Genomic DNA, 24523 nt, shown 5'->3' on the forward strand with positions numbered 1-24523 from the left:
AAGTGACTAAAAAGTTCACAGATTCTATAAAGCTACCATCTTGATCCGAGCCTCAAACCCCTGACTTAAGGTCTAATGCTTTTTAATTATTATTTTTAAACCAACTATCTACATTGCCTATCAGAAAACCTGAGCCCAAGTAGGAAAGAAACACCTGCAGTAGCGCAGCTGGTAATGATACTCAAAGTCATCGCACATTTTTCACGTTTTGAGCAAAAGCTTTACATATGTAATTTGACTGTAGATAGAGTCTCTTGGGCTTTCAACACACAAGTTAGTTCAAAGTGAAAAGAAATGAATAGTGCAAAACCATGGAAGGAAATAGCATCATTACGTTTTACAGACTGCAGTAAAAGTGTTCTCCTGAAGGAAGCGCATCGGTGTCTGTATGCGTCAGTTTAGGTAGGTGGGAGAAGTAGGTGATTAAGTGTTGGGAAAACAAGGATCATTAGTTCCCTCCAGTGTGTGCCTACTATACAAGACACTTAATATTTCCTGTTTATTGCAACCCACACTCCTGCCCTCTGGGACCCCTTTTAAAGTTCTGAAAGTCAAGGGCATTTGATGAAGGGTCTCAAGGTCCTTGTCTCCACGAGTGTTGCTCCCCTTCCCCTCTTTCTCCTTTTCCCTCTCCTTCCCTTTCTTTTCTACCCTTCCCCTTTCTGGTTTTCTTCCTTTTGTTCTTATTTATCCCTCCCTGAATCGTGGTTTTCATACATACAAAGGAAACGAAACATCTATGATGGGGACTGACACTCCCGGTATCGCTAACCCACGTAAAGCTACCAAAGATGAGGATAGAAAGGGGGATCTCAGTGGCTGTTATGGGGATTCAGCCATTGCTAGGCAGGAACTGAAACATGCTTCTGCCCATTTCCATTCTTCGCCAGAAGCATGGTTGTCCGTACCATGTTTCCCTTCTCTTTCCGTCCCTCTGAGACCCACGGACAACTTGACATCTTAGATTCAGTTGAAGAGAATCACATACCTTGAACATGAATGAAGGAAGAAGCATGAGTTTGTTCAGAAGGGTTTTGGTGTATTTCACGGTGGCAACGGGAGCTAAAGCATAGAAGGTTTTTATTTTTTTAGCCAGCTTGGGGTTGGTAGAAAAGGTGATGAAACCTGAAACAGAACGACAAGGAACCAGTAAAGTAGATGTGTGTGTGTGTGTGTGTTTTACAAGTGGGACATTATTTGGATTTACACAGAGTGCTGTTTACTAAGAGAGAGAAACTGACCACCTCTGCTTGTTCAGAGCGACCAAATTTTAGTATATTTGTTTTATTTTTGTAGATTCTCTCTAGGAACCTGAGGCTAGAACTTGTAAAAAGTTAAGTTCTTTCATCTGACTTTAGAAAACAGGCCAATTTTAAGATTCATGTGGGGTGAGGAAGAATTACTTATACTGCAAACAGATTTTGATGAGTTCAGATTCATGTCATCACAGTGAGATAATTAATTAGCACTTCATATGAGGAGGGTATGCAAAGGGAAAGATTGAAAAAGTTTTAAATCTGACCAAACAAGATTTGAATCCCTGCTATGGGGTTTATTGGATTTGTTACCTTGGATAGGTCACCTAAGCACTGAAAGCCTCATTTTCCTCATCTGAAATATGGGACTAAAAATGAGTGCTTTAATAGGGTTTTTTAAGGAACCAAGTGAGGTGAATTATAGAAGGTATTTACCAGGACACTAAGCACATTGTAAATGCTGGACAAGAGACCAGCCACAATAATTCAAACATCTATGCTCCATAAATATACTCAGCTCTTGTCTGTAATGAATTGCTGTTTTGAATGGTAGCATATTAGTAGACTGGGATGTGATCAAAGAGTCATTAAGCTAACCTCTATACAATCAAACTACATAGGATAATCTCTCCCCATGGTTAATAATAGCATATTGATTAGACAAAAGAGTTCTGAACAACAACAATAAAAAAAAAAAAAAAGACTTTCAAATGTGAACACTTACCTCATCTACCTCTGCCTAATTCTACTTAAGGAAGGATGGCATTTGCTAAGGGATTCTTTACCTGATTGCCTAATTCTGTAGATTACAGCCAGTCTATCACCCAGAGAAAGCAAGAATCACACAGGAAGAGATTGCGTGGGTATCTACAGGTCCCAGCACAGGTAGGACAGGTGACTTCTCAGAATACACTTCCTTGCTTAGAATAAACAACACTACTTGTGACACAATACTAAAAGGGACACTTATCTGACTTCCCAGTACACAGAAGATTAGAAGATGCAAATGCAAAGCAGAAACACCTTCCAGAAATCTATGTGTGTGGTGACAGTGATGACATGTTATCCATTAGTGACAAAGAAGAATGGAATGTTCAAAATTCAAATGACTCCAAAGATTGGTAGTTTGGAGTCACTTAGTGTCAGTTTTACTCATCTCCATAAATCCTAGGAAATCATTGCATTGCATCTTGAGGAAATAATTTTATAACCCTAGATTAATGAGGAAAAGTTAAACTCTGTTCAGTGTGTGCTATTTAAAAAACAAAAACAAAAAAAACACAGCAGTGTGTCATAAGTTAAGGCAGATTTCCCTCCAAAATGATGCAACTTTTGTATGGTTTCGGAAATCGAAGGAGTCAATTTTGGTAATCTAGAACATCTCCCCTTTTTTAACAAAGGATCCTCAAAGGTTTTTGAGGAACACCTGGGCTCAGTCGGTTGAGCACCTGACTCTTGGTTTTAGCTCAGGTCATGATCTCAGGGTCATGAGATCGAGCCCCTGTGGGACTCCATGCCCAGTGGGACGTCTGCTTGAGATTCTCTCTCTCTCCTTCTCCCTTTGCCCCTGTCCCTGCATATGCATGTGCATGTTTTCTCTCTTTAAAATAAGTAAATCTTTAAAAAAAAAAAAAAAAAGAAAAAGGATATCGACTCAATTGTTGACCATGTGGGATACATGCTGTGCTGTACCTGCCCAGATTCCTCCTCATGTCTGAGGCATTTATTTAACCCCAGCAGCAGAGAATTTGTGACTCCTCTCTGATTTTGCTTTTGCTCAGGAGAATCCATGGTTCTCAAAGAATTCTAAAGAATTCCTTCCCCGGGTAGTCTTCATTGAATGGGGGGGTCAACTAGTAGCCAAAAAGGCCCAGCCACTTGGTTCCACTCCAAGAGACTCTCAAGGGCCTTCTCATACAGAATTGACTGAGAGCTTTTTGGAACTGTGTCACGTGCCCGCTGCTCCCTCTGCCCAGTCTTGCCTTCTGCCCTTTACCCTAGCAGTGTTTATTTATAAAACAACCTGAATACTAGTCCTCATCTCCTTGGGGACATGACCTATGACATTTTTCTCTAAAATTTTATAGGTGAGTTAGCTCAGTTGGTTAAGTATCTTCCTTCTCCTCAGGTCATGATCCCAGGATCCTGGGATCGAGTCCGGCATCAGACTCCTTGCTCAGCAAGGATTCTGCTTCTCCTTCTCTCTCTCAAATATATAAACTTTTAAAAATTCTATAGATGAGACCCACGCGCCCACCACCAACTTCACCCACTTCCCTGCATCGATGTTTATATATGGACCTACCGATTACTTAGATTCCCAGCATGGAATCAAGTCATCGGCTGAGAACAGAGACTAGCATAAAATACGTCATTATTCCTCCTCTGTGACCCCTCCTTCCCCTTCTGCTTCCACCTTTCCCTTCCCCTTAAAGCTATCTCTCTCACGCTCGGGAGCTCACCTGATTATGCTTTATCTCAACCATTCCTCTGACGTTGCTGTTCAGAAGGTCCCTCCACCTGTCCGGCTGCCAAATCCAAAGGTCCCTTCTTAGACTTCAGTTCCCATGACTCATCAGTAGCCTCTTCCACAGCTGACCACCTTCTTCTTCTTGAAACACTTTCTGCCCTTGACTTCCAGAACACGAGGTACTCCTGGCTCCCCATAGCACTGTCACCATGATGTCCCAGCTCCTTCATCTGATTCCTCCTCATCTTCTAGACTAAGAGCAGCCCGGGCTTCATCCTTGGGCTCCTCCCCTTTCCTGTCTGAACTCACTCTACTGGTTATTGCACCCGGTTTCTCGTACATTTTGTACATTCAGATCTCCAGCAGGTTTCCGGCACCCAACAGCAAGAAAACAGAGCCCCTGTCCCCCTGGACCATATCTGTTGTTCTCACAGCCATCCCCCTCGTGGACTGGGCATCTCCATCACTCCAGGTGCTCAGACCACAAATCTCACATCATTCTTGACCCCTTTCTTTCCCTTATGCCCCATATCCAATGTGGAGGCAAGTCCTATACGTTCCTCTTTCAGAACACATCGAGAACCTAACCATACACCACAGCTACCCACATGCATCCAGGTCACGATCATGCCTCTTGTGGGTCACTCTAAGAATCCCTTAACCGGTTCCTCTACCCCTACCCTTGTTCCTTATCAGCAGCTGGGGTGATTCTGTTAATGGGACTGTGTAACTTCTAATGTTGTTGAGGGCCTTGAGGTCAGATCCTGGTACTCCCATCTTCAAAACTCTGCTCTGGTTTCCCTTTACTTAGAGTAAAACCTGAAATCCCTATAACATCTCAAAAGCTCTGAACAGTCTGCCCTCCTTAGACTGTGCCCGCATCTCATCCTTGCTTTGTGTCTGATTCAGCTACACAGTGAATCACCTCATCACCATTCCTTGAAAGTCTGCAACCTCAGGCCCTTTGCACTTGCTTTTCCCTCTTTCCAGAGCATCAGTCTTTCAGGCATACACATGACTCACCAGTCCCCAGTCCCCCATCTCCTTCACAGAGTGCTGGGGATATCCTCTATCTGAACTCACCGTGTCCCCTCTGATGCTCCCTTATAGCCTTTCCTGATTATTTGCTTCCCATAACGCTACCATTATTTAACTTACTCTGTATTTTACTTTATAACCCTTGTTACTTTCTCTGCCTCCCCGCTAGAGTATCTGTAGCACAAGGACGGAAATTTTCATCTCCTTTATTTATTGCTATATTCTTAGGACACATTGCAGATGTTCCACTTATGTGGTTGAGTGGATGGGATGTCCAGTCCAGAGGCCAGGAGGTGCAGTGTCTAAGATTATGGGCTTGGGAGTAGGATGGCCTGAGCTGGGATCTGAGGTACCCTATTCGTCCTACCTGTGTTACCTTGCACAAGTTATTTCCCCTCCTGTCTTATTTCCCCATATATACAACAGATTTGATCATTGTCCCTATATCATTGGATTGTCATAGCCATTCCTTTATATGATGGATGGAAAGCAGTTAGCACAATGACCGACATGCCTGCATAACCACTGGGAAGGGGTCTGTACAAACAAAAGCCCCCTGCTTCAGCTGCTTTTACCTACCAATGGTGGTGCCTTGAGAGTGGCCAACGTAGTGCAGCTTATCCTGTCCAGTTTTCTTTAAAATGAAGTCAATCGTGGCTGGGAGGTCATATTTAGCCATCTCATCAAAGCTGTGAGAAAAACGAAGGCATAAATAAAACGGAATACATTTCCTTGCTATAATTTCTAAAAGTCAAGCCTATTTATAGCTAAGCCTCTCTCTGGGAAAATAGAAAACTGGCTTCTCTAAGCATTGCTGCTTATAGACCAGGAGAGAGTGTCAGGTGCTTTTGGGGGGCTGGCTTCTTATCAAGAGCTGACGTCATTTCTGAAATGGAGCATTACAACTGCAGCTTAATTCAAACAAGATAGCCTCTGTCCGTGGGGAATCTTGCTATCCCTAAAAATGAATGTCAGATTTAATCATCATTTGTACACAGATTGTACTCAATCTGGGGTCAATTGAGATGAGTCAGAGCGCCCTTTCTTTTACTCCCCAAAGATCAGCCAGAATGGTCTTTGGAAAATGAAAATGGGATTCTGCCACTGCCTTTTTGGAAACTGCTCAGTGACATCTCACTGTGCGCAGGGTGAGCTCTCTCTTTCTCACCCCCCCAGAGACACGAGCTTCCTTGCAGGCCCTAGAACACTCAGAGCACTTTTCTATGCGTTAGCAGCACCACCGAAATCTCTTCTGCTTCCCCCTCCATCAGCACTTTTTAGGAATGGGGCATGAGAGGGCCGGAGAAAGGAAACCTTTGAAAAGCTGGCCATGGTGTCCATAGTAACTCCCTCCCACCCTCTTCACTGTTGATGGTGACTTGGGTTCTTGAAACCCCAACTGAGCTTGGATATCCTCCCAAATCTCGATAGATCTTCCTTTTGGAATCTGCTAAGGCACCAAATTTCCTTGCTTCGGTCATTTCTCTCATTCCATTTGAAAAGGGAATTTGCTCATCACACGTACTGAGAGCATGGAGGAAAGGCTACCCTTGGACTCAGAATCCAAGAAGGGATTAGAATAAAAAGACTTGCTTCTTCCCTCCTGAGAGTGTAATGTATTAAAATGGGACTGGATTGGAACAGGCAAACATGAATACTCATGCTTTTTAAACTCGATTTTATTTTTCATTGTCCATTTTTCTTTGTCCCTTTTCTTTACCTGAAAGCCCAGAATTCCACGGAGTCTGGGGAGAAGTATAGCTTTATCCTGGCCCAGGTGTTCCCCCTGCTGTTTCCCAGCCACACGTCATAGCCGGCGTCTGCCAGAATGAAGGCCGGGCTGTTGTTGGGCAAATTAGAGATCCAATTTGTGGCTGATGTGAGCAAACCGTGTTGCAGAAATGCAACAGGTCTCCGGCCTGAGGGAGAAAATTGTATCCAAGATTTATATCCTCATTCCTCATTCTCAGATAAACATGGAGACAGGATATAGACTTTCGGATGACTAGAATGAAATAGTTTTGCTTGATTGAGTTGAATATTTGAATATATCATTTTAATTATGGTGGTGGTTTCTCAAGTGACACAATGCATCAGATTGTGCAGTTTAACCTTGGAAGGCTATTGAGAAACTTATATTCTGAGGAAATTCAGTGTGATGTTAATTTAAGTGGCTTGTGAGTGGTAAAGTGATAGGTGATCATGCTTAATTTTATTCTCCTTGTACTTCACAATTTTCCTGCGATGAGAAAAAGATAAAATGTATGTGTAAGTGAGGAAATGAGCCTCAGATCGCCTCCCTTTCCTCCCCATGGTCACACACATCCTGGCTAACTCTTCCTGATCCTCCAGGACTCAGCTAAGTCATTATTTCTAGAGCAAGTTTTCCTTGATCTCCACCAGCCGAGTTAGGCCTCTGTATCAGAACTTCTGGTTTAATGTCCTCTGCAGAGTTCTAGCATTGCACTTATCACGTATCATTATAACTATCTGTTCATGATTCCACTAACTTCATGGTGATCTCTCTGAAGATGAGAGATAAAGTTTCATCATGGTTTCATTTCTAGAATGAGCAAGACTCACTAAGTCCTTAGGGAGAAATGAAAGGAGGAAGGGAAGAAGGAAAGAAACAAGGATGGAATGAAGGGAAGAAAAGAGAAGGGAGAAAAAGGAAGGGAGGGAGGATTATACCTATATTCTCTGAATTTTTCTTCCCATAAGGAATTCTATTGATCCCAAGGATATAACCATCTTCCGTTATGACATCATACTCTTCACTTGGGTAACCCCAGTAGGAGATCATCTGACTCTGATGAAGAAAAACAAAGCTTCTAGTTTCAGTTGAGTTTTTAAAAGCATCTAGTAAGTAGATAAGTTATTCTTGACTGGTCACGTAAAAGCTTCAGCTTGCCACGATTCTAAATCATGGTCGTAGCTCTTGGTTCTATGGGTTCCCTGCCCCACAACTCTGGTAACTTACAATATTCATGGTCACTTCAGGGCTTATAGGATGTAATTTTCCAAAGTAAGCATGTGTGGTTCCAAGTGCAGATATCAAACTTGCCACAGTTAATAGCAACCACACTTTGCTCTTGTCTGAAACAGAAGAAACCATGGCAGTGGTTAGCCTATGACGCTTTCATAATACTTGTATTCTGTGCTAGTTTTACCTTCATGCAAGGTTTGATTATATTCTGTTTTGGGCAGTAAAGTGGGACATGTGATGGTCAGCATGTGTATTTTAATGCTTCACATGTTTCACTCTCCTTGAAGCTTTTTAAGAACATTTCGTACTTGGTTTTCAAGTCATATTGAGCTCAACTTAATTGATCAAAATGTCTTCTAATGTCTGGCATAATATTATGTTCTTATTATGCCTTATGTTTAAGGCTTTTGTCAACTCTTTTTGAGAGCCCCAAGTCATGTGTGTGTGTTGGGGTTGGGTGGCATTGTGTCAACATTTGATTCTTTTAGATTCGATATCAATACAACATGGTTCAAACCCATCATGATGTCTTTAACATTGTTTATGATAGCCACTCCATAAATGCTTATTAATCTGAGGTAATTATATGGACTTAATGGCCACCACCAGTTGTTCAAAATTTCTAACAACAAAGTATCTAACAACAAAGAGGAAAACCCATATCATGATATTAAAATAATTTTAGTGATTTTCTAATTCAACCCCCTCATAGTCTACAGGTAAGAAACAACAATCTACTTCTCAGAGAAGTTAAAGATAATTTCAAGTGGATCACATTACTGCTATTATATACATGATCAGTCTTTCACATAATGTCCTCTCAAATTTGGTAGGCTTTTATAAGCTATTTTATAAAGTGAAAAAACAGGGGCTCCTGGGTGGTGCAGTTGGTTAAGTGTCTGACTTTTGGTTTGGGCGCAGGTCCTGATCTCAGGGTGGTGAGATCGAGCCCCATGTCAGGCTCTATGGGCAGCAGGGAGTCTGCTGGACATTCTCTGTACCTCTAACTCTGCCCCTCCTGCTTTTTGTTTCTCTCTTACTCTTCCTAAAATAAATAAGTCTTTTTACAAAAGTAAAAAAATGTTAACTTCCATAAGATATCTGTAGCTTCTATGACAAAGGATTACTTTCTTTAATATCTATTAGCTTTTATTAATCAGTGAGAAAAAAGACCAACAAATCAATAAATACTGGTTTAGCACATGAAAAAGCTTTCCTAGAGAGAAAAGTGGCCTAAAACCTTACAACTTAAAAACATTTGTAAATATTCTGTTACATTTATAATTGATGAAATGTAAATTAAAACTATAATGTTTTAATACCTATCAAATCAAGTTTGGTAATTCATAGTGATGGCAAAATTGGGTGGAAGACCTAAGTGTTTGTGAGAGTGTAAGTTTTTGCTAGGTCTTTCAAGAAAATTATGAAAATTTAAAATGCATAACTCTTCTATTCCACATTTAGATTTTAATCTCAGCTATAACCACAAATGTGTCTAAAACCATCTGTATGTATGAGGATGTTCACTACAGCATTGTATATAACAGGAAAGATTGAGAATGACTTAAGTAAGTGCCTATCAGTAGAGAACATAATCTTATAAATTATCCTGCAAACCATACAACAGAATGTGATACTTCTTGTTTAAAAAAAGTGAGATGCAAATCAAAACTGCAATGAAATACCTCACACCTGTTAGCATGGCCATTATCAAAAACACAAGAAATGACAAGTGTTGACCTGGGTATGGAGAAAAGGGAGACATCGTGCACTGTTGGTGGGAATGTAAATTGGTCCACAAACAGTATGGAGGTTCTTCAAAAGAATTATAAATATAACTGTCATATAATTCAACAATTCCACTTATGAGTATTTATCCAAAGGGGAAAAAACACACTAACTCAAAATATATTGGCACCCCCATGTTCACTGATGTTCACTGCAGAATTATTTATGGTAGTTAAGACATGGAAGCACTGTAAGTGTCCACTGGTGGAAAAATGGATAAAGAAAATGTCACACACACACACACACACACACACATACACACACACAGACACAGGAATACTATTCAGCCGTTAAAAAGAAGGAAATCTTGCCCTTTGTGACAACGTGGATAGACCTCAAGGGCATCGTGCTAAGTGAAATAAGTCAGACAGAGAAAGACGAATACTATATGATCTCATTTAGGTGTGGTATCTCAAACAAACAAACAAAAACCCCAAACAAAACCTAAACAACTGGGGGCGCCTGGGGGCTCAGTGGGTTAAGCCGCTGCCTTCAGCTCAGGTCATGATCTCAGGGTCCTGGGATCGAGTCCCGCATCGGGCTCTCTGCTCAGCAGGGAGCCTGCTTCCCTCTCTCTCTCTCTGCCTGCCTCTCCATCTACTTGTGATTTCTCTCTGTCAAATAAATAAATAAAATCTTTAAAAAAAAAAAAAAAAAAAAAAAAAACCTAAACAACTGAACTCATGGATACAGAGAACACAGGGGTGTTTACCAGAGGTAGGGAGGTAGAGGGGGAATGAAATGAGAGAGATGAATTAAATAGTACAAACTTCCAGCTATAAGATAAATAAGTCAGGGGGATATAACGTACAACATGGGGACTATAGTTGATAACAATAATGTATGGTATTTTTTAAAGTTGCTAAGAGAGTAGATCTTAAAGGCTTTCATCACAAGAACAAATAATTCTGTAACTGTGTGGTGACGGATGTTAACTAGAGTTAGTTTCGTGATCATTTTGCAATATATAGAAATATTGGCTCGTTAATGGTGTACATTGAAACTGATATAATGTTATATAGCAATTGTATTTAAATTACAAAATAAGAAGAAATACTATAATACTCCCCAAAGAGAAAAAAGTGAGAAAGTATTTATATGTATTTATATGAAAATTTATCTGAGCTGGTTATAAAAAAAAAAAAGGCACAGAATACATTTCATTTGGTTTATCTAATACAGTCTGTGTAGTACCATTTATAAAATTTAAAAGGTCTCATTTGAAAAGTAAAACTAGAACACCAAAATTGTTGGGCATCTTGGTTATGAAGCCATACTGCCCAGTGACAAAATCTGCTGGTTATAAAAGGAATGATTTTTTTTTTTATTCTGAGTTACTGGGGTTACCCAATTTAAAATTTATCAGTCTTTCTTGTCAACATGTGGTAGTTAGGACAGCTGGTCAGCATTTTCTCTAGGAAAATAAGGAATCCCACTTATACTCAAACTTATTAGAACCAAACTGATGTTCTTTACCATTTTTGCATTTTTATAGAAATTGCAATTTACAAACCTTTTCCAAAGGAGCACTTTCATAGCCCTTTACTTTTCTGATCTTGTGATGGCAATTATCACTTATTTCTCAGCATAGACAGACTATTTGACATTAGACCCAGAACATCTGAAGTCCCTTCTATGTTGTAATCACCAACTACAGATCTTCAGATATTACACTGGTGAAAAAGCCTCAAGGGAGAAGTAATGTTTGTCCCCAAATATTTGAAGAGACGTCATGTGAAGGACAGTTTCAAATCAATTCATTTGTAGTGCATCTGAAATAAGTCATTCAATAAATATTCGTTAAGGAACTACTAAGTGCCGGGGCACCTGGGAAACTCAGTGGGTTAAGCATCTGCCTTCAGCTCAGGTCATGATCTTAGAATCCTGTGGTCAAGACCCGACATTAGGCTCCATTGCTCAGTGGAGAGTCTGCAACTTCCTTTCCCTCTGCCCCTCCCACCCACTCATGTTCTCTCTCGCAAGTAAAGAAATAAATAATCTTAAAAAAAAAAGAAAGAAAGAAACTAGTGAGTACTAGGAGCAGTATTCAGAGGTCACACATGGAAAGATTTTCATTCTGTATAGAGAAGAGCTTTGTAAGATTCGTGTCATTGGACTCAAGTGGGATTCTTTGGAAAGAGGTGATTTCTCAGTTGCTGGTGTTTTAACAAAGGCAGTATAGCCATTTGTCATCATACACATAGAACGCTTAGTATAGTTTGCAGCTTACAGGAGAGCCAGACTGAAGGTCTCGAGACCTCAACCTGACCCTCTGGTCTAAGTTTGACCACTTCTTTACTGAGGGTTAGATATAGTAGTGTCTCTTACAAATGTCTTTACAAAGATATTTTAGAAAGGGACAAACTCATACATAACGAACAACCAACAGTGTTTTCACATTCAAACCAGAAAGATCTGATCAAATATGTCTAGGAGCCATAATTTTCACCTTCTATTGCCTCATTAAGTGATTTGACATTGTAAAGTGAGGACACTTTACCTATGGTTTAACTTATAGGATGTCCCAACAACCCAGTCATAAACATGAGCTCAGAGGCATTCAGGGGCAGGTTAAGTGTACTCAAAATGCCCATGGGCCAGCTCTAGGATGGTATCAGTAACTAACATCTGCAGAGGGTTCACTGTGTCCTGGGTGGGGTGTCACACATGTTGAGTTACCATCTCTGAGATTGTTCCCTTTTTGAGAAAATACAGCCAGTAATGGTGCATGTCCCCAAGTTATTATCCAAACCCACGAAGATAATGAAAGTTCTTAACAATATGGCAGGCATATCATAAACTCTGAATAAATAGCTACTATTACAGTCATCCCATTTGATTCTCATGATAGCCCTATGCAGTAGATAGCATTTCCATCCCCATTTTATGGATAAGTGAGGTGAGGCTAAAAAAGGGGCTTTGCCAACAGGTAGCTTGAAAGAAATTGACCCCATGTTTGAGACTAGGTAGTCTGTTTCCAATGATTATGTTCTCCACTATAATGCCTCTTTAGGATGGCCTAAGGCCAACGTCTATAAGATGCTGCTTGGGACATTGACCAGAGGTTTATATAATTTGATCTAAAGTTATTTGGAGAGGTGTATAATTTGAAGAAATGCATTAGTAGCCTCTGAATTTTAGCAATGGTATTAATAAAGGTTGATTCAATAGCACTTGGATAAAATTAAATTATTCAATATAGTATATTACTACAGCTAACTCATGATGCTAGAGGACTGATTTTTGCTTCTCAGAAGGAAGAATATGAGAGATAAATGTTCACATTAGGCGTTCACTATAAAAATGCTGAAGTAATAAGCAAATCTGTCATCTAGTAATTAATAAGTTCACATATAAATTAAAAATCCAAGAGAAAAATAAGTAGGATTTTAAAGAATGAGCCTTAACTTAAATAGACACATTTATATAGATGAATATATATACATTATATATATACATTTATATAGATGAATATGCAACAAATATTAAAGCTCTTTAAAAATTCAAGGGTTTAGGGGCGCCTGGGTGGCTCAGTGGGTTAAGCCGCTGCCTTCGGCTCAGGTCATGATCTCAGGGTCCTGGGATCGAGTCCCGCATCGGGCTCTCTGCTCAGCAGGGAGCCTGCTTCCTCCTCTCTCTCTGCCTGCCTCTCTGCCTACTTGTGATCTCTGTCAAATAAATAAATAAAATCTTTAAAAAAAAAATTCAAGGGTTTATAGGAAAAAAATGAGTTCAGTAATTCAAATACAAACTTTGCCCAGCAGAAGTTATACTCACGATCTCCTCAGAAACAAGCTTGTATTTCTCTTGATGTTTAGTATCTTGGTGAACGTTGCATTTCCTTCTTATATACAAAACTTCCAATAATGGCCAGAACTACTCAGCCACTGATTGGATTCCATAAATCTTAATATCTGAACATCACCTAATTATCAGAGGACAAACCTAAAAATCAAATACTGCATTGATTTTCACATAGTATCGAGATCACACCTTTAATTTCTAACAACCACAAATATTGGCCAAAGGGGTCATGCCCAAAAGGGATTTAGGAAACATTAAAAATGATTCTTGATAGCTTAAACATATAAAGAATGTTGAACCAAAGGTATAAGACAAATGATTATGTAGTGTAGCTCAGATAAAGGGACCTAAGATAATAAAAGGTCTCCTCTTGTTCTTTAAAAATATGGCACATAAACTCTTCTGACTGGATACTTACATAACCTCCTGCAAATGAATGTAATTGGCAAGGATTAGCCTTTTATTATGGTCTTTGATCAGGGTCTCTAACTCAGCAGATAATGATCTAACTCACAGAAAACCCCAGCTGCTGCCCTTTAAAAACATGTGGGTGGTGCCATTTTCTTATATAAAATCATTACTTGGAGTTTGAACAATGTCACTGTGTTAATAAATGACTTGTGTAGTTAAAAACTTAATATTTAAAAACATAGCTTATCCTTTATAACCACCATGAGCACCCATACCTTATAGTGAGAGAAAAAGAGAATTGTGTTTTGACTTCTTAAGATAATTTGCAAATTTATTTTTAGGAATCATCATTTTTTCAGTAGCACTTATGTTACCTGCAGAAATTGTGAAGAAATAATCATTGCCAGAAGGAACACAATGGTGGGCTATGACAGCAACTTTTCACCAAGTACCATCATAAAACTGAGCAGAAGTGCTTGATTTGAACAAACTAGGAGAAAGGGCATAGCCAGTACCACAAGTATTTGCATATACTTATGTTTCTAATATCTCAGCTTCACTCAGCTCTGGTTGATTGTCATTGACAATAGGAGATTTTTGAAAAGAGAGTCGCACAATCTCCTAGGGTCAATGTGGAATGGGAAGGTGTTGCTCTCTATCCTAATGCGGTCTGAATTTACATTCCCAGCAGGCGGGAAAGAGCTTGACCACGTTTTTCATGTCATCATGTGTACTCATGCAAAAAGAGAATGCAGGATGTGTTCCCTTGGCCTTTTATTGTAGCTGAAAAGCGTTTGGAGTCAGAGTGTGGTATATCTAAACACTAAGGATCTTGTAAAGAGACCCATAATTTTTGCCATAACAATGCAGCCAATCAGCCAATTGTTTCTTTATAAGTACCTTAAATTCTGATTCATTAGGGGTAATTGTCGTAGTCCTAGAAACTAGAAAAGAGGAGTTAGGGTCCAGTGTGCAGCATATGCTAAGGGCCATGAGGAAACATATTGCCTTCTGTACTATATCAGCCCCTCTAACCTCCCTCACCCTGCTCACTGTCCTTTTCCCCTTGCAACTGTCCTTCATGTATACACAGGTCTCAGCTCAATCTGTATTTTCCTGACAGTGCTTATCATTTCTCTGTATTGGGCTTCGTCCTTTTATATGCACTGCAATGGAACCCTATGGTCATCCCCATCATAGGACTTACTGATCAATGGGCTTTGTCAGATCTCTTCCCTGGCACACAACACACACAAGTAAACTCCGTAACTGTAAGGGCTTCACCTTGTTCAATCGCTATTCTATCCCCAGTGCCTACCCCTTGTCTGGAACAAAGTACACAATTCATAGGTATCTGATGAAAAAAATCATTAGGGAAAGAAAAAGAATTGCCAAGTTATCTATACACTTGCATAAGCATACCAAATACGTTTTGTAATATTAAACTACCTGGTGGATATTTTAAAAATCTGATTAATGGAATGTAAATCAAATGAAAACAGGATATCAAAATATACACTAGAAAAATATATGTATTAAATTATTACGATCTCTTATTTTTATACTCATAAGAGATTTTACTAACGATAACAGAAAGCCATTTATAAGCTGCTGAAAGAAAAGTCATAATTTAGGAGTTGTACCAATTGTTCCACAGAAACCACCTTGACCACACAGTCTTTGGGTTAGACGTTATCAGAATCCACCGATGCAATTAATGTGTGTGTCTTTAATTAGGACACATGAAAACATGACTCTGGTGTGGAAAGTGTCTTTGAGTGAGACTGTACTGTTGAGAGAAGAGGTCAAGGGCAGGAGGAATGGTTGTACCTATATAACCTTATGTTAGGTGACTCAAGGCAAAACACTTATTCACTGGGCCTTAGTTTGTTTAATAAACTCTATAACAGGAACAACACCCACCCAACTACCTGGTGGGCTTCTCACAGAAATATCCTGATTTTCTTTTGTTGCTTCCTATCTTTTCTTCAAGATTCGGGGTTCACTCCAAATGTCACCTCCGTGGTCACATCTGAATCTCCCTGTCAAGTCAGTGGTTCTGTCTCCTCATTGTTCTAGGTCCTTATTGGTCCTTGTGCACTAACACTTTCCATATTTTAAATCTAAGCTGTTTTCTGGTCCAGATGGTGTCTGCTGAGAGACATAACAGATAGGTAGTTGAATGAACCCATGAACAGAGATCAAAGGAAATAAAACAAAAGCAAATGGTTTAGGAAACTTAAAGAGCTAGAGAAGTAAATAGAAGATAGTGTTTTCAGTAGTGTCCATAAGACCCCTAAGGTGACACCAGCCTGCGGGTGCTGTCCTATATATAGTGGGGGAATTTCTCATGCTTATTTCTGGACAGAGGGAAGAAGAGTGCAGGTCTAGGGCGCCTGGGTGGCTCGGTGGGTTAAGCCGCTGCCTTCGGCTCAGGTCATGATCTCAGGGTCCTGGGATCGAGTCCCGCATCGGGCTCTCTGCTCAGCAGGGAGTCTGCTTCCTCCTCTCTCTCTCTCTCTCTGCCTGCCTCTCTGCCTACTTGTGATCTCTCTCTGTCAAATAAATAAATAAAATCTTAAAAAAAAAAAGAGTACAGGTCTAAATGGATGGCTTTAGGGTCAAACCCACTAAGTCCAACAGTCATCTGTTGTCTTAACGGATTTACATCAGTTTGTAAGGCAGGATAATAGTGCCTACCTCTCAGATGGCTTTTATGAAAAATAAATAAGTTCTACACTCTCCATTGCATCAAGCGTGGCATAAGTTCTTAGTAAATTATCCTTTAAATTTTTTATAATGAGAAATTTGACCAATTGATGAAGGCCTTATTCCCCAGTTTTTCTTTTGAGTGCTTATTATATGCTTGAAGCTCTCAGAAGCCAGAAAGAAGATCTTACAAAGGGCAAGCCAGGTTCGTGCTCTCTAGAAGCTTTGGTTTGGAGGCACAGGAAGGTGTTAAAGAAATGAATATAAGTCTTGGTGGATTGTACAAAGGGCTTGAGGAAGTCAAGGGCTCTTTGAAATAGAAGAGACACACTATTTAGGAAGGACAGGTTGGGAATGTTCCTCCGAGGACAGAGCCAGGGCCAGGTGACAAGAAGGAGCCAGCCTTATGAAGAGTCCGTGAAAAAGGGCAGGGGTAAGAGCAAGTTCAAAGACCATGAAGTACAAAAGGCCTTGTCATGTTGGAAGGACATCAAAGAGGCTGGTGTGGCAGGGATCTGATGGGCAAGGGTGAGAGACAGGAGCCACCCCTAGGGCTCATTTAATCTGTGATAAGCAATTCTGACTTCATTTGAAGAGTTGAAAGGCTTTGAGCAGGGGAAGGCCTTAACTTGTTATATATGCATTAACAACCAACCTAGAAGCTGTGTTTAAAAAAAAAATGGGGGGGGGGGTAAGAACAAGAGCAGAAACACCAGTTGGAAACTTCTGCAATGTCCCACTGAGAGATAATACAGGTTTTGATCAGAGTGGTAGTAGAGAAGGTAAGAAGAACTGATTCAAGATATACTCTGTTCTTACAGAATTTGCTAACCCACTTGATTCAGCAGGGATCGGGATGGAGGTAAGAGAGGAAACAAGGGTGATCAAAGGTTCTTGCACTGATGGTCTGGGGGAAAGTCATGATGACTGCATAGACGAGAACTGTAGGGTAGGAACAGATGGGGGGTGAAGGTAGGAAGCCAACGCATTCATTTTTTCATATATTTGAGACATTGATTGTAAGTAGGCAGTTTTCATATGGAGACTGGAGTTCAAGAAGTACTGTATTGGAGACACAAATGTGGCCATGATTAGTATACAGATGGCATCTACAGATGGGATCACCTAGAAGAGCAGCTCTCAATTTTGGTTACACATGGAATCATCTAGAAAACTTTTAAGTACTGATGGCCAGTCTCCAGTCCCCATCCACTGAATCAGCCCTAGAGTGCTAACCAAACCTTGGCATTCAACAACAATAACAACAAAACCACTTTATGTTAATTCTGATGCATTTCTGAGACCTGAAAACCACCAACCCAGGGAGAAATTGCAGAGAGAGAAGGGAATATGGTCCCAGACTGAGCTGTAAGGCATGGCAGTGCCTGGAGACCAAAAGGTCCCTAGCAAAGGGAACTCACAAAGAGCTGCCAGGTAGGCCTAGCAACAGATGTGAGCCCCTCAAGAGACTGTTAGGAAAAAGTGTGACTAACTGGCTTCAGGGTCACTAAAGGGTCAGGTATGGTGAGGACAGATACGGTGTTCTTATACTGATTTCTTATTGAACTGTATATACAAATGATAAAGGATACACATATCGGGTCCACGTTTGATTACTTTGTGTACATGTCCATATTCAAGTAACCATGGCCCAGGTGGAGATATGGAACGTTTCCAAAATTCCATAAGGATCTCTTAGGCTCCTTGGTTCTTATCTCTCTCTCCTTTGGGAAGTAACTGCTTTCTGACTTGGACAGTATGGATGGGTTCATTTTGCACATTTTAAAACTCCTTATCAGTGGAATTCTCTAGGCTGTATTCTTTGTATCTTGCTTCTTTTGTCCAACATTATTTCTGTGAGCTGTACCCGTCATTCCTTCCCATACAAGTAACTTGTTCTTTTTCTAATTTTACAGTCTGTGATTGTACGAATTTGCCACAACTCATCCACTCTCCTGCTGAGACGTAGTTCTCAGTACTCACGAATGAAGTTGCTATCCTTGTCTTTTAATGGACATACATTTCTCCTTTACTGGGTCCATTCTTAGGGATGGGATTACTGTGTATTAGGATATGTGCACCTCTAAGTTCATTAGATTTTGACACACAGTTTTCCAAAGAGTTGTGCTAACTTACACCTCCTCCAGCAAGAAATGAGAGTTCCAGTTTTTCTACATACTCTATAACACATAGTTCGGTCATTCCTTTCCCTTTTAAACATTCCGGTAGCTATGAAATGATATTTCATTGCGGTTTTAATTTTCTTTTCCCTGATTAATAATAAAAGACATTTCGTAGACATACTGAACATTTTGATCTTCTTTTGAAGTTTCTGTTTCCATCATTCTGTTGATTTAATTGAACTATCTCTTTTTATTATTGATTTGTGGGAATTGTCCCTATATTTTGGATATTGGTCATTTGTCAGATGCATGTGGGATGAATATTTTCTCCTAGTTTCCTAGGGGTTTACTTTCACTGTCTCTGAATGGTATCTTTTGCTGAAAAGAGCATTCATTTACATGAAATCTAATTTTTCTCAATTCTTTTATGGTGTTTCTCTGTAACATGTAAAAAATCTTTGCCTGCACCAAGGTCATGGAATTCTGTTTTCCTCTAAAAAATCTTATTGGTTTACCTTTTCACATTTAGGTTTGTGATCCATGTCAATTTGATTTTTATATTTGTAGAGAGGAAGGGTCGATATTAATTTTGTTCCGTGCAATGCCTAATTGGCCTAGCGGCCTTCCCACTGAGTCACAGTGTCCCTTGGATTGTTAATCAAATGTGGGCCTGCCTCAGGGCTGTATTTGATTCCACTGACTACTCACTTTCTAAGAAGTGGCCATAATCTTTCCTCATATTCTGAGGTATTTTCCTTTATTTGTTGCCCCAAATTGGGAGAAGTGAGTGAAGCATGTGGTTCAAGACTCCTTCACACTTTCCCAGCTTCTTGGTTGGATCAAATAGTCTAAGAGCTTCCACTCCACTCTGACATTTACACGCAATGCAATAGAACATGAAATTATTCGCTCCGAGACATCTGTCCTCTTGTAGGTATTCCAAATTCTCACACCCCGCAGGGCATGATTTATGGCCTCCTCCCACATTCACTGCCAATGTTCACTGCTCTTAATCCTGGTCTTTCCAGCTCAGAAGGGCTTTCCATGTAGTAACTGAAGACTCACACCCATGTTGTAGCTCAGCATGGAATCTAGCTTTAAAGTAGAGGTGACCGCTCTGCTTTGAGTCAGTTGGCATGTATGAAACCAGTTGGATGAGCTCAGGTTGAGTCCAAAGTGCAAGCTAAATTGTATCACCTTTTGGCTTGAAAATTTGCAATGGCTCCCACCATCTGTTTGAATGGAATTCAAACAGAAAATAATGTATTTCATCAACAGAATAGGGATTTTTTTGGAGAACTCTCATCTTTCAGGAGTGGAGTGTTCCTAAAGTTCCCATTGCCAACTGATCTCTCATTTTCTTATGATTTTCTATTGTACTTTGGTGACAATAAAGTTCATTTGGCTCATGTGTCTCTGCTGTTCTGTATTGCTTCTTAATGACTTCAGAAAATGCTCTATTAACTCAACAAGATGAACTCCATTAGAGCACATATTTATATCACTATAGAACATGGCAAAGGGCTTTTCACTCAGCAGGTGCTTAGTATTTTAGATATTAATGAATTAGCTTATTTCCTGCATCATTTCACAAATACAGGAGACAACTCTTGGTGCTTAGGAAATGAGTTTATTTGACTGTCCCCATAAAATTCCAGTTTCTTTATCACTTGGCAGAGATAACATTGTCTTTACAGCTCCTCTTAGAAACCTAGAAACTTTCTCTTAGAAACCTCCTTACTCTGAATACTTGACACTAAGATTGTAAGGGACAAATGTTCATGACCTGGGGCCCATGTAAATATGTAGATTTCTAAGGTGAATAGTTGCATGATTTCCATTAAATTCTCAAATTTTCCTTCATTTATAGAAAGGTTAAGAATCTTTGAGACTATGACTTTGGCTCAGGTCATGATCCCAGGGTCCTGGGATCAAGTCCCACATCAGGTTCCTTGCCCAACGGAGAGCCTGCTTCTCCCTCTGCCTGCCACCCCCTTGCTTGTGCTCACTCACTCTCTCTCTATGACAAATAAATAAATAAGATATTTTTTTAAAAAAAAGGTATCATTGAGACTAGGGTCATGTATAACAATCCTTCATACAACAATTAAGAAAATGGTCAATAAGTACATGTCCAATAAGACTGAATGGCAATGAAAAGCTGAATATTTTCAAGGATAGAAGAGTCCATCTACATTAAAAAAAGAAAGAAAAAAAAGAAAAAAAAGATGATGAAAAAGGTTATTTTATGCGTACTATGAATTCAATGTCAGCACTGAAAGAATAGTATTGGAGATAGATGTAGTAATGATTATTTATGTAACTATTTGTAAAACCAAAATAGTACAGTCCAACTTAGGAAATAACTGTGAAAGAACATGAAAAATAAACAATAGCATTAAGGAAAAACAATTCCATTGTCAATTAAGAAAATTCCAGAACTTTGCATCTAGTAGAGTTTTCTTTATTGGGTCAGTAATTTGGTAAATTTCATAGTTAATATCCTGAAGTGCTTCATGTCTACACTACACGACAACCCAATCCAATTGGTTGTAGAAGGTATAGACGGAAGGTGAATGAGGTTTGGGATCTGACACAGTATGTTGCTGACATCTTTAGTTTCAGACACAGGACTTTCTTCCACCAACAGTGCAGCCCTCAGTCACACAGTACTGTGGAGGAACAAGCTAAATGAACATAAAGAATTTTCATGAATAATCATACTTGGAAGCAACCTTGGGTTTCTGTAAAACCATTTCATTAGAAGAGAAGGTGTATTTTATTTACGTTATTTTTATTATTAGTGAAAGTGAGTTGGTGTTAAAATATATAGCTAAAATATATATATATATATACATGTATACACACACACACACACACATACATATGCACACACACACACACATATAGCTTCTGGAAAAAAGGTCCCATGTGCATTGGCCAGTGTAAAGTTCCATATCGGAGCAGGCCCACTATACCTGGCAAGCTGTGGTGCCCTTCTACACACAGGTGGAGGTTAAGGGAGAGACAATATTTTTATTCCTAATCCTTAAAGCAACAGTAAAATAGATGATTAAAAATCAAACCGGATCTGCTTTGTTGGCACTCTCAAAAAAACAAAGAGAGGTGTGTTTTGGAATTTCTAGATAAAGACCACTTTGGGTTGATAGCTATTTTCCTATTCTGGTCAATTGGTCTTGAATTGATCCTTTAGGTCCAGAGATAAGGGTGTTGCTCTACTCTTAGATTCAAGGAGTCCTGCCCTAACCCTGCTGAGACTTGTCCCTGCCCTCTTCCAGTGCTGTCCCCACTTGGGTAAGGGAAGTTTAGAAAGGACCTTAACAAAACAATGGAGGCAAGTGAGGACAGTGGAGGAAGGAAATTGAGGGGGCATTGGCTGAGAGTGAGGTATTGGGATAGTGTTATGGAAAACTACTTTGGTGAGAGAAAACTCTTGGATATGTTGACTAAGAATTTAGAAGCAGAATCTGCCATTCAGTGTCAAATATATGACAAAAGTGTGAGAACAAAGTTGTCTTTGGTTGTGTCATTCAAGGCTTAGAGTAGGTTGAAGAGATTAAAAAAATATTAAGACTCTGTTAGCCTCAGAAGACACGTTGTATATTTTATGTGATTTCACTCATATTAAGATATACAATCTCTAGAGCCAACCTGTGAGACAGTCAGTAGGGATCACCTGTAACTGACACCTCTAATTGAACCAGCTCAGTGACCTTACTGGAGAAGCTAGGAGAAGAGCTTCAGGTTTTATATACAGTTCACCTTCTGGGTGACCCTGAGGGTTCTCTGCAGCATTCAACAAAAGTCACTGCATTTGCTTACTAGGGCTGCCATGACCAATACCACAGTCTGGGTGTCTTGAACCATAGCAGTAGAAGTCGGAGATCAAGGTATTGGCAATGTTGGTTTCATCTGAGCCCTCTCTCCTTGGCTTGCCGATGACCGCCTTCTCCCTGTGTCTTTATATATTGTTCCCTCTGTACCTGTCTGTGTCCAAACTTCCTCTTCTTACAAGCACACCTGTCGCACTGGATTGGGCCCCTATAAAGCCAGCAGGTGTAGGTTCACTTGCCAGCCAACTACTTTTGAGAAAATTTTCAGGGCAAAGCAAATGAGAGGCCAATCTCCAAACTCAGCTTATAAACTTGCTTCTTTTTATGACTTAAGGAGTCTTCCTAGGATCAGAAGTGTAGACTCAGGTTTCCAAAATCATGGAAGTCACATAGGATGTTTGGCACTGGAAGGAGTTAGGGTTCAAGAGTCTATAGATCTTGAATTAGTAAGCTAACAACCTGACTAGAAATTTTGTGCCTCAGAGGCAATAAGAAGATTGAAAACTTCAAATATCTAGAGATACATGGGTGGAAATCAAGGATTGTCATATGCACTGAAACATTCAGAGCATTAACTGACAGAATTCTAAAGACTTGGAAAATTTGTTTTCTGAAACATTCTGCTGGGAACAATGAAATGCTAAATAAGCAACTTCAAAGCCCACATTTAGTGAGATTATTAGTTCCTTCATTGTCAAACAATCCTAGTTTTATTTCTTGAAAAGACCCAACTATAGATTTTGATATTTAACATAGAAGTCTTTTAGCTATGTTTTCTGACATTTTGTCATCACCAGAAATTGCCCAATATTTTTAAATAGTAAAATAAAACCATTATTCTTTTTAAAATTCAAGAATTACATTTTTTTCTTAAGGAAGTATCACAAAGAAATGACACTAAAGGAGTCAAATGGAAAATCGAGAAATTATTGTCCACATAGAATCTCAACTTTCTTTTCTCTAATTACTAAAAAGAATACAACTGCACTAAAATTTAGGTGTCCTTTGGGGACATTAAAAAAATACACACTTTGGGTGCCTCAGTGGCTAAGTCAGTTAAGCATCTGCTTTTGGCTCAGGTCATGATCCCAGGGTCCCGCATGGGGCTCCCTTTCATCCATACGTCTGCTTCTCCCTCTGTCCCTGCCCCTGTTCGTGCTTGTGCTCTCTCTCTCTCTCTCTTTCTGAAATAAATAAATAAAATCTTAAAAATAAAAATCCATACTTACCTCTCATGTAGACCAATGTACTTAAGAATAGGGAAGGCAAGAGTTCCGGCAGAGAGCGAGGTGAGAAACGCAGCGCGGCCGTCGATCCCAGGGCCCTTCAGGCCCTCCGGCCTGAGGCTGGCGGGTGACCTGGGGGACCCGGGGACAGGTCGCGGGCTCCGACCTGCAGAGACCCAGCGCCCTCACCGCCGCTGCCCATCGGCCAGGCCCAGAGTGAAGCAGCTGCGAGCTTCTCCGCACCCCCCACCCCCACCTTGGCGCCGATGGCGGCGGCCTCTCGGAGCCCAGACCTCGCCTGCTGCCCACTCCCCGGGCGCAACTCTGCGGGGCCTCCGCCAAGCCCCTGCCCGAGCCAGCGGGCTCGGGGTGCCTTTGGACGTCGGGTGTGGCGGAACGAGAAGAATGGCGGCCACGCGAATGCCGCCGAGGGCCTGAGAAGGCGGGTCTGCGTGGATGCAAGCTCCGCAGCCTTTGGGCCTTGGAGCCCCACAGGCCCGGCCCTGGAATGACCGCTCCGCCCCCACTGGACGAAACCTCACTTTCTATGGAGAACGGTGGACAGAGGCCCTAACGGGCCCGGGAAGAAATGTCTTTTGAAAATGACTTTGAAATGGAATTGCTAGACCACCTCTAGGAGGGACATCAGGGGCGACTCGCATCCACGTTTGTTCAGTGGGTAAGAGGACATGAAGTAGACGACCTTGAGGAGGAAGAAAAGAAGGTTCGGTGCCAGACTGGTCATATTTAGAAGACATTTTCATATGACAACCATTGTTTTGTGTGTGCATTTTATCCCTCAACTACTGTATATATAGTTGACAATGCTAAGTACATTTTTGAAATATCTAGTCTTTC

General features: G+C 40.4%; 2 protein-coding genes across 5 annotated transcripts in view; one reads left to right on the top strand and one right to left on the bottom strand.

Annotated features, from left to right (window-relative positions):
• Positions 1–24523, top strand: part of LOC309859863 (uncharacterized protein) — an 83374-nt gene that overhangs the window by 25313 nt on the left and 33538 nt on the right. The window lies entirely within an intron of this gene.
• LOC309859853 (gastric triacylglycerol lipase-like) overlaps positions 1–24523 on the bottom strand; it is a 32558-nt gene that overhangs the window by 3000 nt on the left and 5035 nt on the right. Inside the window, exons 2-8 of one of the 4 annotated variants that reach the window (XM_082721057.1) lie at positions 16454–21272; positions 15677–15907; positions 7745–7860; positions 7456–7573; positions 6485–6683; positions 5344–5453; positions 989–1125 (exon numbers count right to left, since the gene is read on the bottom strand). In XM_082721057.1, coding sequence (XP_082577183.1) covers positions 989–1125; positions 5344–5453; positions 6485–6683; positions 7456–7573; positions 7745–7753 — 573 coding nt within the window. In that variant the 5' untranslated portion in view covers positions 7754–7860; positions 15677–15907; positions 16454–21272. Of the gene's footprint in view, positions 1–988; positions 1126–5343; positions 5454–6484; positions 6684–7455; positions 7574–7744; positions 7861–11051; positions 11356–15676; positions 21273–24523 lie in introns of those variants that run through there. The other 3 variants (XM_082721056.1, XM_082721055.1, XM_082721058.1) reach the window with 3 other exon arrangements.

Source organism: Mustela nivalis (genome assembly GCF_964662115.1).
Source record: "Mustela nivalis genome assembly, chromosome: 2".
NCBI classification, from domain to species: Eukaryota; Metazoa; Chordata; class Mammalia; order Carnivora; family Mustelidae; genus Mustela; species Mustela nivalis.